The sequence below is a fragment of the Drosophila montana genome, unplaced genomic scaffold, assembly GCF_035044405.1.
Source record: "Drosophila montana isolate Dmon_TW-CO22-7 unplaced genomic scaffold, ASM3504440v1 contig_1_1, whole genome shotgun sequence".
NCBI classification, from domain to species: Eukaryota; Metazoa; Arthropoda; class Insecta; order Diptera; family Drosophilidae; genus Drosophila; species Drosophila montana.
In genome coordinates, this window is record NW_026996920.1 from 1,556,893 (window position 1) to 1,570,819 (window position 13,927).

At 38.0% G+C, this 13,927-nt stretch overlaps 1 protein-coding gene across 6 annotated transcripts in view; it reads right to left on the reverse strand.

Annotated features, from left to right (window-relative positions):
• Positions 1-13,927, reverse strand: part of Wdr62 (WD repeat domain 62) — a 70,135-nt gene that overhangs the window by 30,515 nt on the left and 25,693 nt on the right. For 2 of the 6 annotated variants that reach the window (XM_064679203.1, XM_064679200.1), the window contains exons 2-3: positions 5,243-5,382; positions 4,514-4,647 (exon numbers count right to left, since the gene is read on the reverse strand). In XM_064679203.1, the coding sequence (XP_064535273.1) occupies positions 4,514-4,591 (78 nt within the window). In that variant the 5' untranslated portion in view covers positions 4,592-4,647; positions 5,243-5,382. Of the gene's footprint in view, positions 1-849; positions 1,228-4,513; positions 4,648-5,242; positions 5,383-13,927 lie in introns of those variants that run through there. The other 4 variants (XM_064679205.1, XM_064679198.1, XM_064679197.1 and 1 more) reach the window with 4 other exon arrangements.

Here is a 13,927-nt window from a genome sequence, read left to right on the forward strand (position 1 = left end):
TTTATATATAAAGATTGATATTATACTAATTATTATTCCCATATTACATTTTGTTGCTGTTAGATTGCAGAATCTTATTTTTTCAGTTGCAATGACTTTGCATTTACTAGCATTAATTGTTTAAGAGATCGCCCTGGAATATGTATAATTTATGATTTCGGAGATAGCTCAATCTACCTAATTTTGCATACAGCCCATATGCACCTTTTCTACCCATATTCAGTATGTAATTTACTTGGAAATTGGGTCAATTTTCTTATATACCCGCATTTGTTATCAAAGCAAAGTTTTTAGCACGCGCTGCTTAATAGAAAATTTAAATTAAAGTCATAATTAACACAATCGCATTTGCAAATTGTACTCAGTATTCCGCTCGCATTAATTATGTGCCCAATTTAGGACCACAAAATACGCAGAGAAATGCGCAAATGTCATTGACTTTTAAAAAACTTTAAAAATGTTACTGCCCGAAATTACGAATTTGTCATGCAATGACATAAGTAACAACTGGAAAAAGCTCACAAATAGCTTTCATACAAATATTTACGATCAATTTTGCGCAGGTGCAGATGGGCATCCCAAAGTTACTGAGTATTTGTGTTTAGTTCTAAAAAACAAAAAAAGGTTTAAACACCTCTCAAAAGAATTTTCACAGAGTTTCATTCCGATCGAATGGTAAGCCAAAAAGTTTCACACAACTTTTTTCAGCTATTTATTCACCTCAATCACTTAAAACACATAAATCACTATGGTACAAATTTTGGTTTGCCTTGTTACCAAAAGCCCATAGTCCCATATTCACCCGCATATACAGTAACTATTAGAGGTGAGAATGGGGAATAGACTCACTTTTTCGCTGCGCTCATAGTTGGCTGGGAAATGCGGGGAGGAGCCGGAGACGCCGAAAAATGATGGGGACGCCGAATGCGGCGTCAACGGTGACGGTGACTGCGATTGCAGCGTCAACTGCGACTGCGACTGCGACATACGCTGATGGTGCAGCGAAGAGAGCGTTGGCGTCGACATCGACAGCGACGTTGGGGTCATGATTAAATGCCGCATGTGGACCTGTTGTTGTAGCTGCTGTTTCGATTGCTGCTGCTGTTGTTGTTGTTGTTGTTGTTGATGTGTTGATTTGAACAATAAACAATTTTTTCACTCTCCTTTGTTGTTGTTTTATTTTGCACTTGGCGATTTACATTGTTCGCTTTTCTTTTTTTCTGCCGTTTGTTTGCTCTCTGCCTTTCATTTGATGTAAATGTCAATTGTTTTTGTGGGTCTAAACATTTTGTGAGGCACCTCTATTAAATTATGTGTACATTCATGCATATATGCATATATATATATGTATATATATATAAATACTCAGATGCCTGGGGCGTGACAGAGGGCTGGGACGTCGGGTTCAGACCTTAAACAGCTGCTGCTGCTGCTGCTGAGCTATACAATATTTTCGCCCGGCTCGCGGCCAAATGGGTTACGTTCCAATTACTTCAAATAATACGACTAAGTGTGACATATTCGAGTGTGTCCGACTGGGCGATACCCTGTAACCAGGTCGAAGTGTGCATAAAGAACGCACAGATTCAGAAGCAAACACATTATGATACATTTTCTTTTGAAGAACTGCCGATCATTGTTAAAGGCAACTTTAGGTTTATATATTTTCCGATATCTCCACCCCTCAAATTATAAATATTCGATTTTTTTTCACAAATTTCAGAAATTTCTTGTCAAGAATATAAAAAAAAAACAAATAGAAAATTGACTTTTGTTCGCTTGCTTTTCTTGTTTACTTGCTATTCTTGATTAGTTTAAGGCTTGCAATTCTCAACAAGTTTACGCTTCGAAAAGGGGACAAGGTGCTTGCAATCCTTAAGTCAATAAGACTAGAAAGAATACAGACAACCTGTTGTTAGTTGTTCTTTAAATAATATTCATAGCTAAACATACGAGAATTTTAACAGATCAATTATTTTGCGTATTTGTAATAAGTATTAGAACTTTAGTTTTTGTGTGTGTATTGCTCGTTAGTGCAGCTTAGAGCTGGTTACAGGGTATGCCGTAAGCGGGCACTCGCTACTCTCTTGTTTCGATTTGAGTTTTACTTATTTGGAAGAATTAGCATATTCTCTTTCAATTACTTTATTACCAAAGTTCTTTCTCTAATTGTTCGTTTTCATTGTTATCTTTTTCACCATTTAACTGAAATTGTTATTTTTGTATTCTTAACGCGTTTGGCTCTGCTCTCTCGCTACCCACCTTCAGGCCGAGAGTCGACACCTTTTCCGAATGCCGTTATCAGCGTAGAACAGCGGCAATTGTTCGACTTAACTTTTCTATTTTTATTTTCATTTGTTGTTTTGTTTTGTTGTTTAGTTTTCAGCCGTAATTCTGTCTGATTTTGCAAGGGAAATGAGATTCAATTAATTTAGCACTGACATTTCGGGGCGGTTTCGCCCTTGGATTCTTTTCACTATCTGCGAACTCTTATTTATAGTACCCTGTATCTTTTTATGATAAACAGTCCAATAGTACAACCAAATATGTAAGAGTCGTCAAATGGTTGATAAATAAAGTATACGCCACAGAGACACCAAATATCGAGACTAGGCAACAATATCGAGAGCACACGTAAGATTTCTCCTGTCTCTATTTCTGCTTTGTAGTTCAATTCTCAGAAGAATTCTAATTGCGATTTTTAGCACGAATATTTAGTTTAAGCTGTGACCACACATGATCTAATCATTTCATTAATTTAAAAACAAGAGCAACAACAAAATCTCTTGCAAAATAATTGACTCAACACATTCGACGGGGGTGGGGTTGCGGACTCGGACTCCGATTCGGATTCGGATTCGGATTCGGGGTTGCTTGCTGGGTGTACACGTAATTTCAGTCATCTAAACTGGGCGAGAGACTCTCGGACAGTTATTTGCGGACGCCGTTTGCGTCAGCGTTAACAGCGACGGCGACCGAATTACACGCGCCGAATATGTCCGAAGGCCGCTTAAAAAACGCACAGTTGCTATTGTTGTTGTTGTTGTTGTTGTTGTTGTGTAGATAAATAATTAAATAGACAACGGCAAAGGCGAACCGCAACAGCACATTTTGGGAATTCTGTAGCGCTTTTTCATAATTTTCCTTAGCACTGCGCATGCACTTTGGTTGCAACATGCAAAATTGCAACAACAACTAACGGAAAGCAAACGCACCATACAATGCAACGGATGAGGGGAAGGTGGCGGTGGCGGCGGCGGAGCGACCAGAAACCGAGAAAACCGCGCACCAAGTGGAATACAAATTGTAACTGAAACAGCGCAGCGGCTGCCAAACGGCGCAAAGCAAATGGCGCAGCGGCAGTGCTCGCAGCGTAGAGCGAGAGCGAGAGAGAGGCGCGAGTAAAAGGCATTAACTAACAACAGGCGATAAACTGAAACAGACACAACAACAACAATAACAACAACAAAAACATATAAAAACAACAACAGTTAGCAGGCTGAGAGAGCCGCAACGAGAGCGAGCCAAGATCGTGACTCTCAAACTTCAAACAAACGTTAAACGTTAAACGTTAAACTGCCAACTGCTGCTGGAGCGGCGCACAGCTGATGTTCGGCTGTGGTGAAGTTGCGCCTTTGGTGAAAAGGTCACTTGGAGAAGCTTTTGTTTTTGTTTCTCGCATTCGACTCGGAGAGAAAGTGTGAGGCGCTCTTGCTTCTGATTTTGAGCATTATTATTTAATAATAAGTATTTCGCACAATTGTAATTGAAGAGCTTCAGAGAGTGGGCGGAGATGTCTGCGTCTGCCTGCGTGCATTGAACTTGACATAAAACCCAACTAATTGTTGCTATTGTTGTTGGGAGGTGTTGTTTTTATTTATTTCTGCTGTTAATTGCGTGAAATTTAAAGCCCGCTAATTGTGGGTTACATTGTGTGTGCGCAGCTTGAGAGTCGCAGCGAGGCGGTTACGTTGGGCGTGTGGTGGAGGTAAGATTTACGTGACCAGCGCTTGCATGTTAATGAACTTTTCTGATTGGGCCATGGTGAATGTGGGAGGACGTCTGCGACTCCAATTAGCTTACGAAACTGGGTCGCAATTAAGTATCCCAAATATCGGGCATAATCCATTCAAACGCATTCTTTGAATCCACATCAAATTAATCAAATCGAAAAATAATAATAAATCCAAAGAAACTATGAAAAATGCATTTGGGAGCGGGTGTCTCTTATATGCGAGCGTATAACTTTCATTTTTTGTTGGAATTATGTATGTAGGCTGCATTCGGGAACTCGTTCAGTGAGAGACTGTGGAAACTGGATCGCGCGCCGCAGGCGGCCATAAATAGATCGTGATCGAGTTCAATGAAACGCGACGAAGTGAAGAAAAATCAAATCTAGCGACAATGTGGAAAAATCGTCAAAGCGAGCGGAGAAAAACTCAACGCGCTGCCCAAGTCGAAACTGACCGACTTTATGGGTAAGCAGTACCACCCATTTACTCTAAATACTCACCCTGTCCATCAGCTGTTCGTCATTTCGCTTGCGGCGAGCAGGCGCACGTATAATGCGGCCGGCATCTGGGGCGTCCATGGCGCTCCTGTGCTGTTTACAACGCGGTCTTCCGAATTAAAGAGAGTCAAAGAATGCTGGAATTTAAAAAAAAAAAACACATGTTATGAAGAACCAACTCTAAGAAAGTAAATATTGTTCTTATACGGTTTAAGTATTGAATAGTCTGGATAAATCTTCAAGCAAAAAAAATGCATATGTAAACAAACATTGTTTATACAACACACACACACACATGTGCATATATAGACTTATTAGCAAGTGTTAGCCGAGGCACACACCCCCAACTGAAACTCTTATACGCGCTCACTAGTTGTGTATAAGCTGTCTGGTGGCTGCCGCGACTAAACATGTTGTTCGTTTTGAATTTTGGTTGCAGACTTGGCTAAAATACGATCCACACGGAATGTAGCAGACTTTTCGACGTAAATACTCTATGGTACGAAAAGTATAACGCTTTTCAAAACCGTAAACTATATATTTTAATAACTAATTTATTTTTTTAAAAAAGTCTGTTTCTTCGGATACTTAAAGACTGCTAACCCAAGGCAGTGATTCCCAAACTGTGAGGCAAAGATTTTGTGGACAAACAGACAGACTTGTGAACTTATGAAATAAATATGGGCCCTACTCACTTTTATTCGAAATTTGAAGAATATGAGCTATACTCACTTTTGTTTGAAATCTTAAGGCTCCACATTTTGGGTAAATTCGTAAATTTGATAGTTGAATCTTCAGTTCGAGTTGTTTTCAATTCGTTTGGCGATTTGCAGTTGATTGGAAGCAATTGTTGCAGGAAATGTTAAATATAACTGCAAAATATAAAACAAATTTAAGATTTTTGTAAGTGAGAATTCCCGATTCAATATAAAATAGATAAGTCTTCAAGACTTGTCAATTAGCATTACAAAATTTGTATTTAATTAATTAGTTAATTAATTTCAAATAAAATAAAGTGTGAATACACCAGTCGGGAGTGTCCGACTAGGAGATACTCTGAGCAGCTGTTATAAACATTCTAGCTTCCTTCTACGCATACGTACACTAATTACACACACACACACACACACATATGCATTGCTGTGCACTTTTCGCATCGGCTTTGCTTCTTCTTCTCTTCTTCTCTCTTCACACTATTTATGGGAGATGCGATCTTCAATAACTTCGGTGTTTATTGTCCGATTTTTATGAAATTTGCAGTGCATCATTTTATATTGATTTTATTTTTGATGGAACGGGCTAAGGTATCTAGTAAAATATACTCAAACTTTGGTGGCTCTATTCTTATAGGCTCCGCGATATATCCGTTTAATATTAAATATATAAATATATATATAAATATATATCTCCTTTCGCCGGATATTTGTTTCTCTATAAGTCTAGAGGTTTAAGTTCCGCTCATGACTAATTTGACTAAATTAATGCGATCTTCCCTGTCACATCGATTTCCCGTGCTTGAAGAGTCTATTGAATTGATTAGCATGCAGACAGTTGACTCTTTTTCAAAGTCTGTACAGGAACAATGCGATGACATCACGCAGCAGATCCAATTTTGACAACAATGAGTTGACGTCTACGGGTTCGTACTCATAGCAAAAGTGACGCAAAGTAAAGGATTAATGAAATACTCTCATAATAGCTTCCATATGCAAGCACGTTTCTCCGATAAAAACCTAAACTACAGCTGCAGCTGCAAATCGGCTATCAAAGCTCGTAACTAATGTAAGTAGCTGCACCGGGGAGCTGTAAATAGCCAGATAAAAGTGTTCTAGTCGCAAATATCCGACTTGAAGATACCCTGCTTATAGCTTCGAGCTCTCTCAAAGATAGAAGAAACTAATATCGTATGTAATATATAGAGTATACCAAAGCGGAAGTCTAGAAATCTATATTTAAGGATTGCTTCGATTTCGGGAATTATCGATAAATCAACTTGGCCATTGATGCTTCAATGATCTGCATGTATATAAATATGACTGTTACATACATTTGCACAATGTCAACACACCCTTTCTTTATCCGCTTGTAAAGAATAAAGGGTAACAACGGAAAAAAAAACAATATCAGTTGTCATTGGCAACAACAACAATTCGATGTGTGATTGAGCACAAAGCGAGCAAACGAAGAATGAAAAAATCGACTTGGCTCAGCAAAGTGATTGACTAATCGATACCCTGTGCTAAAATAATCCAACACATATAGGCTTTCCTAGCATACAGCAGCAAGAGCGCGGGCAAGTTAATTTTTTTAACCATATAAAATAGATAGATAGCATAGAAATTATATCAAAGTTTTTTTTATATATTTTAGACAACTTTTGTAATTAATTAAAAATAGCATATTATTTTTGTCTAATATATTAATAGATATTTAAATTTGTCCAATAAATAATATGAATTATTCACATTTAACTCTCATCAAAGTTTGGAAATTGCTCATCTTGTTAGACCTTTAAATATAGCACAAAAATAATTCTCGTCGCATTGAAAAACAGGAACTTGCTGGACAATTTATATTTCTGAAAAGTAATAGCAATAAAGTTAAGAGGGTATCTAAGGCGAGGTTTAAAACTGAGGAAAAACTGCTGGAAACTGTGAACTGAGCTGCTGCAACGACCAACAAACAACAAACAACAACAAAAATGTGCGGTTGTATTTTCTTTTTGCTTTTGTTGGGCGAATGCTGCATTTTCTTTGCATAACTCGAGAGACGTTAGACGCCAAATTGCAAAACTGAATTGCTGATGAGAAGATATTTCAGCGCTCAAGTTGGGAAAGTGTTGGCAACACCCAAAGATAACAACCAAGAAGTTCGAAGTTCGATCTGCAAAACAGTTCAAATGGAAAACTCTCTCAGATGGGGTCAAGCAGAGAGACACAGGCACGCTGAGATCATTTCGACTGGGGGGAACAGGGTATTAAATGACAAAGCATAGCCATATCGATATAATTAAAAGCCGCCAAAGTTCGAAAACACTTTTAATTTGTTATCAATTCACGTTAATGTTATCAGAGAAACGATTAATCAAAATCAATAATAAATGCGCCAACAATTAGACATTTGGACATTTAAATAAATGGTGAGCTATCAGATGTATAAAGCTGTACACCAGGTGATGTACACCAGCTTTTCACACGGAACACATGTCCGGGCGTATCTTGAGCTTGTTCTGCTGCAGAGCTCGTCTTGTGTTTGGCAGAGTTCAAGCGGTTTTTCTTAAATGCGACCTACTAAAAAAGAACAGCAAAAACGACACGTCTACTACAAAAGACTGCAGATATGGCCCGGGCCCGGGCCCGGGCCTGGCCTGAAGCCGGGGCCGGGGCCGGGGCCAGCCGAGACCAGACAACAAAGCCCGAGCCCAGCAATTTGGGTCAATTGACTCACACAATGAAAAACTTGTTCTCAAAGCGCGCTGACAATAATAACCGCAAGACTCAAGAGCCGGCTCAGAGATGGGCCAGGCGAAAAACATAATTATGTATGGATAACATACTATAGCTGCATATATATTCGTTATAGTGTGCTGTTTGCCAATAAATATTGCATAAGCTGGGCCCAATTGTTTTCAGTGTAAGCACATGAAGACTCTCGCAAAAGTTGGCGGTTCAAAAATGCTCGTTAATATAATCTATAATCGATTAGTTACAGTATAATCAATTACTTCTCTGCTCGATCAAGGGTACAAACTTGCAGCAACAGTATTCCGCATTTTTTATTGGAACTCGCGATATCACATATTCCCACACAAGAACCCGTTCTTTGCGGGGAGTCCGAAATAACTGTGCCATATGTGCCAGCTTTTCCTGGCACAATGTGTTGGATTTATCGACGCTGCGGCAGCACCAGTACAAATAATCAACACTGAATTATAATCAAAGAAACAATAAGGCGATAAAAGCAATTTCACTTGCAAATAAAACATTTATTTATATCGCAACAACAACATTTTATAGACAAATATGCCTCTTCGGTTCCATCTGCAACATCTTCGGACGGAATGCCTGGTTTGCATACTATCTGACGAGAGACTTTAATACCCTATAATAATATATTACTGTATTACTTTACCTTTTCATTCGTGAATAAAAAGCTTTTAATGCAAAAGATAAACCAAAGTACTTGGGGGAAACGTTGGCCAACTTACTTTTGGATCTCGAAAGCGAGCAGTAAAAGGGCTGATGGAAAATTTGACCTTTAAGTGGGGGAACTCGGTGGTCAAAATTTGTATGAAATACATCAAAAAAGGCAAACATTTAAATGTGCTTTGGTAACAAGACGGAGAGACGTGAGTATCTGAACCTCTCACTAATTAGCGAGAGATCGCCGGTTCAAACTCCGCAAAAATTGTCAACTTCTTCACTTTTTTCTTTCATTTCTTATAAGAAAAATAAATAATAGTAATCAAATCACAAACAATTTTGATAGCACTTGCATTTTTAGCACTATTCTTTTGACTTGGGCAACGCCGGGTAATTTCCTCCAGTTTTCAATAGACTTGATCTGTCGAGGTCTCATAATCTCTTTGACTCTGAGACGGGCATGGCCAGAACGTCAGCTATTGCTGCCTGTTCTTAAATTCGGGCACCTCACCTGCAGACAAAACCAATATACCCATCTCTAATGGGTACAGGGTATACAAAGTCAAAGTTTTCTTGAAAATGTACAAGTAAAGTACGTAAGCTGCAGAAGCTGCTGTCCAGATTCCCCACAGACCCAGTGTTCTTTTGACTAAAGAAATTGGTGGCAATTATTTGCCAAGATTGCAATTATTGTTCGCCAAGAGAGGCAATCCGAACGGGAATAGCTAAAAAAAATCACGGATGAATTATTATATAGACAGAGAGCAATTGCCATAAAATGCCAAACAGACCCAGTTTCGCGACGGGGCAACAATAATTGCAAACTTTTCGATGGAAGGCCTTTGACTTTTCGGGGAGCTTAAACTGCATGCGAATCGAGTTCAATGAATTTCTGTGTCAACAGTTTTCCATTTTTGAGTTTATTAACGCAATCAATGAACCCAAACATGCCCAATTCAATGATGTGGAAAGTTTTAATCGCCGACCTCGGCTCATCTTTGACAGACTCTGCTGGCTTCTGGCTGATCTAGGCAAAGACAGGATGCAGATTCTAAAATCATTGAGCGGAGCAAATCAATATTATATTCCACAATAATAATATTATCAATAAAAATAATTACTAGCAATAAATTGCTTAACTGGATAATATTTGCTTAGCGCGTACTCATTAAAAATGAGTCAGTTATAAAAATTCCCGATACCATACGTAGATCAAGTTCATTTCCGTTTATTGAAAAAAACTCCAAGCTAAGCGCGGGGTTATTATACGAAATTGTTTAAACACATTTATTTATTTATATTTTCAGTTTAGCGACCTTAGTTTAGACTCGATAAACAAATCGATCGCTAAGCTATTTGTGGACGGATTAATTCAAGTTCCCAATGGACTACGAATAGGACATAAAACTTCTATTCGTTGAGCTCAGAAACTAAGAACTTAAACTAAAATCTTAAGATTTACCATACGCAAAACGAGTCTATAATTTAATTTCATTTTGATTTTAAGACTAATTGTTAAGCACAACTCACAACCACTTTAAGTATTGCTCCTTTCACTTCTCCCTAATATTAGAAAAACCAAATTCTTAAGGAGCCTTTTACTTAGCTACACAACACAGTTGGCATGCCAACTGAAAATCGCAACATGATCGGATCATAAGCACCGAATTTATTTAAGAATGCAATTCACGAATATATGTATATATATATAGAAGGAATCTAGAATATTTGTGGCGGGTGTTTCCTCCTAAAGCACTTTTACTTGTTATTAAAGAAATGCAATAATAAAAGGCCCCCATAAAACAGCAGCAGCAGCAGCAGCCAAGAGGGCAGATGAATTCAAATAGCGCGCCGTGGCAAAATGAAATGAAACGAGAAAGAAGTGCTATCTTCGGCACACCGAAGATTTAATACCCTTGCAGACCCAACCTTTTCAAAATGCTCATAGTGCTTTGCCCGTATCTAAGAAGCACAGGGAAAATAGTTAATGCCGAGTATGGTTAAGATATCTTGAAAAACAAAACAGGTTTCCATACAACAACTTAATTTTCGACCGATCGTTCCTATGGCAGCTATATGATATAGTTGCCCGATGTGAATAAGATTTTGCATAAGTGGAGGGAGCATAGTAAAACTAATAAATGCCGAGTTTGGTCAAGATATCTTGAAAAACAAAAAAATTCCATACAACAGCATAATTTTCGACTGATCGTTCCTATGGCAGCTATATGATATAGTTGTCCGATCTTAATAGAATTTTGCATATATATGGGGACCGTAGTAAAACTAATAAATACCGAGTTTGGTTAAGATATCTTGAAACACATAAAAATTTTCTATACAAAAACTTAATTTTCGACCGATCTTTCCTATGGCAGCTATATGATATAGTGGTCCGATCTTAATAGGATTTTGCATATATATGGGGAGCCTAGTAAAACTAATAAATACCGAGTTTGGTCAAGATATCTTGAAAAACATAAAAATGTTCCATACAAAAACTTAATTTTCGACCGATCGTTCCTATGGCAGCTATATGATATAGTTGCCCGATCTTAATAGGATTTTGCATATATATGGGGAGCGTAGTAAAACTAATAAATACAAAGTTTAGTCAAGATAACTTTATAAACAAAAATGTTTTTCATACAAGAACCTACTTTTCGACCGATCGTTCCTATGGCAGCTATATGATATAGTGGTCCGATCCAGCTGGTTTTGACATATGAGCTGCGTGCAACAGAAAGAGGGAATTCTGCAAAGTTTCATAAAGATAGCTTTAAAACTGAGAGACTAGTTCGCATAGAAACAGACAGACGGACAGACGGACAGACGGACAGACGGACATGGCTATATCAACTCGGCTGTTGATACTGATCAAGAATATATATACTTTATGGGGTCGGAGATGTCTCCTTCTATGCGTTACACATTTCACGACAAAATTATAATACCCTCTGCAAGGGTATAAAAAGCGAATCGAAAAACGCGGAACGAAATAAAAGACAAGTTGCTGCAAGTACAGAGGAGGAGTGCGGGAGGCTCGTTGCACGAACTTAGCGCCTCAAGTGTTAATAAAATGATACAGTTAAGTTGCAATAACACCATCGGACACGGCCCGCTCCGATGGAAGCGGGGGGGTGGGGGGTTGGGCGGAGGCTTGTTGCACACACAGGTTGCACACTTGCGGCAACAGTTGCAAATTCAATGCGAAATGAATTGCAACCAAATGTTGGGTAAGGTGATTGCATTTCTTTCCAATTATTGGCAATGGGCTCCGGGGCAGCATCCAGCCTTAAATTCATGCAGCCAAAACTGGCAGACACACACGTGCACACATGTTAATATACACACACTTGCAGTCAGACAGCAAGACAGCCCGAAAACTGGGAAACATGAGACGGCTGGAGGCACATGCAACAACAGCAACAACAACAACAACAACAGCAACAACAACAACAACAACAGCAACATAAACTTAGCAATGGAATGCATAATATGTTTGCCATATGCAAATACTTGCAATACACTTAGAGAAAGAAATGCTAGCCAATTATACAAAAGCGACGAGATTCTATGATTGATCAAAAAATAAACATTTTCATTTGGTCAAAAAATATCTTGAAGTGCACCAAATTAGTTTTTATACCCTTGCAGAGGGTATTATAATTTTGTCGTGAAATGTGTAACGCATAGAAGGAGACATCTCCGACCCCATAAAGTATATATATTCTTGATCAGTATCAACAGCCGAGTTGATATAGCCATGTCCGTCTGTCCGTCTGTCTGTTTCTATGCGAACTAGTCTCTCAGTTTTAAAGCTATCTTTATGAAACTTTGCAGAATTCCCTCTTTCTGTTGCACGCAGCTCATATGTCAAAACCAGCTGGATCGGACCACTATATCATATAGCTGCCATAGGAACGATCGGTCGAAAAGTAGGTTCTTGTATGAAAAACATTTTTGTTTATAAAGTTATCTTGACTAAACTTTGTATTTATTAGTTTTACTACGCTCCCCATATATATGCAAAATCCTATTAAGATCGGGCAACTATATCATATAGCTGCCATAGGAACGATCGGTCGAAAATTAAGTTTTTGTATGGAACATTTTTATGTTTTTCAAGATATCTTGACCAAACTCGGTATTTATTAGTTTTACTAGGCTCCCCATATATATGCAAAATCCTATTAAGATCGGACCACTATATCATATAGCTGCCATAGGAAAGATCGGTCGAAAATTAAGTTTTTGTATAGAAAATTTTTATGTGTTTCAAGATATCTTAACCAAACTCGGTATTTATTAGTTTTACTACGGTCCCCATATATATGCAAAATTCTATTAAGATCGGACAACTATATCATATAGCTGCCATAGGAACGATCAGTCGAAAATTATGCTGTTGTATGGAATTTTTTTGTTTTTCAAGATATCTTGACCAAACTCGGCATTTATTAGTTTTACTATGCTCCCTCCACTTATGCAAAATCTTATTCACATCGGGCAACTATATCATATAGCTGCCATAGGAACGATCGGTCGAAAATTAAGTTGTTGTATGGAAACCTGTTTTGTTTTTCAAGATATCTTAACCATACTCGGCATTAACTATTTTCCCTGTGCTTCTTAGATACGGGCAAAGCACTATGAGCATTTTGAAAAGGTTGGGTCTGCAAGGGTATTAAATCTTCGGTGTGCCGAAGATAGCACTTCTTTCTCGTTTATTATAAATAAACAAATATATTCTAGGCTTTATGAGGCAAAAGAAAAACATTTTTGAACAATATTTTACATATCCCATACGAGTCCAGACTCCTGCCCGTGGACTACGCAAAAACCAGTGTTGCAAAGCGAAAAGTACTTAAGAGTATCCACGGCTAAGACGTTATTCTTATTACTAAATGAGTGAAAGTAAATAATAAATCAGTTAATACTTACAGACTATCTCCCAACAGAAACTGTATGCTTATATCCCATGCTATATTAAATCATTCAAAGCGTTGTCAAATTCTATATAAACTTATCAAGGCTTTCGATACAAAATGTTTTAAACTTGCAATATATTTATTTCCTTCAGAACTTTAATATACTTCCAGGAAAGGTGTCTCACGTTGTGAACACCCCAATTAAGCCTTATCTAAGATATACATATATCCATTGCCCTTGTCAATTAGGTTCTTATTTAGCAAGTATACATACATATATCAGATTTGCAATTGATTTCTCTTCTTAGTCCTCTTCCTGCTCAGCCGATTGGTCAAAATATCTG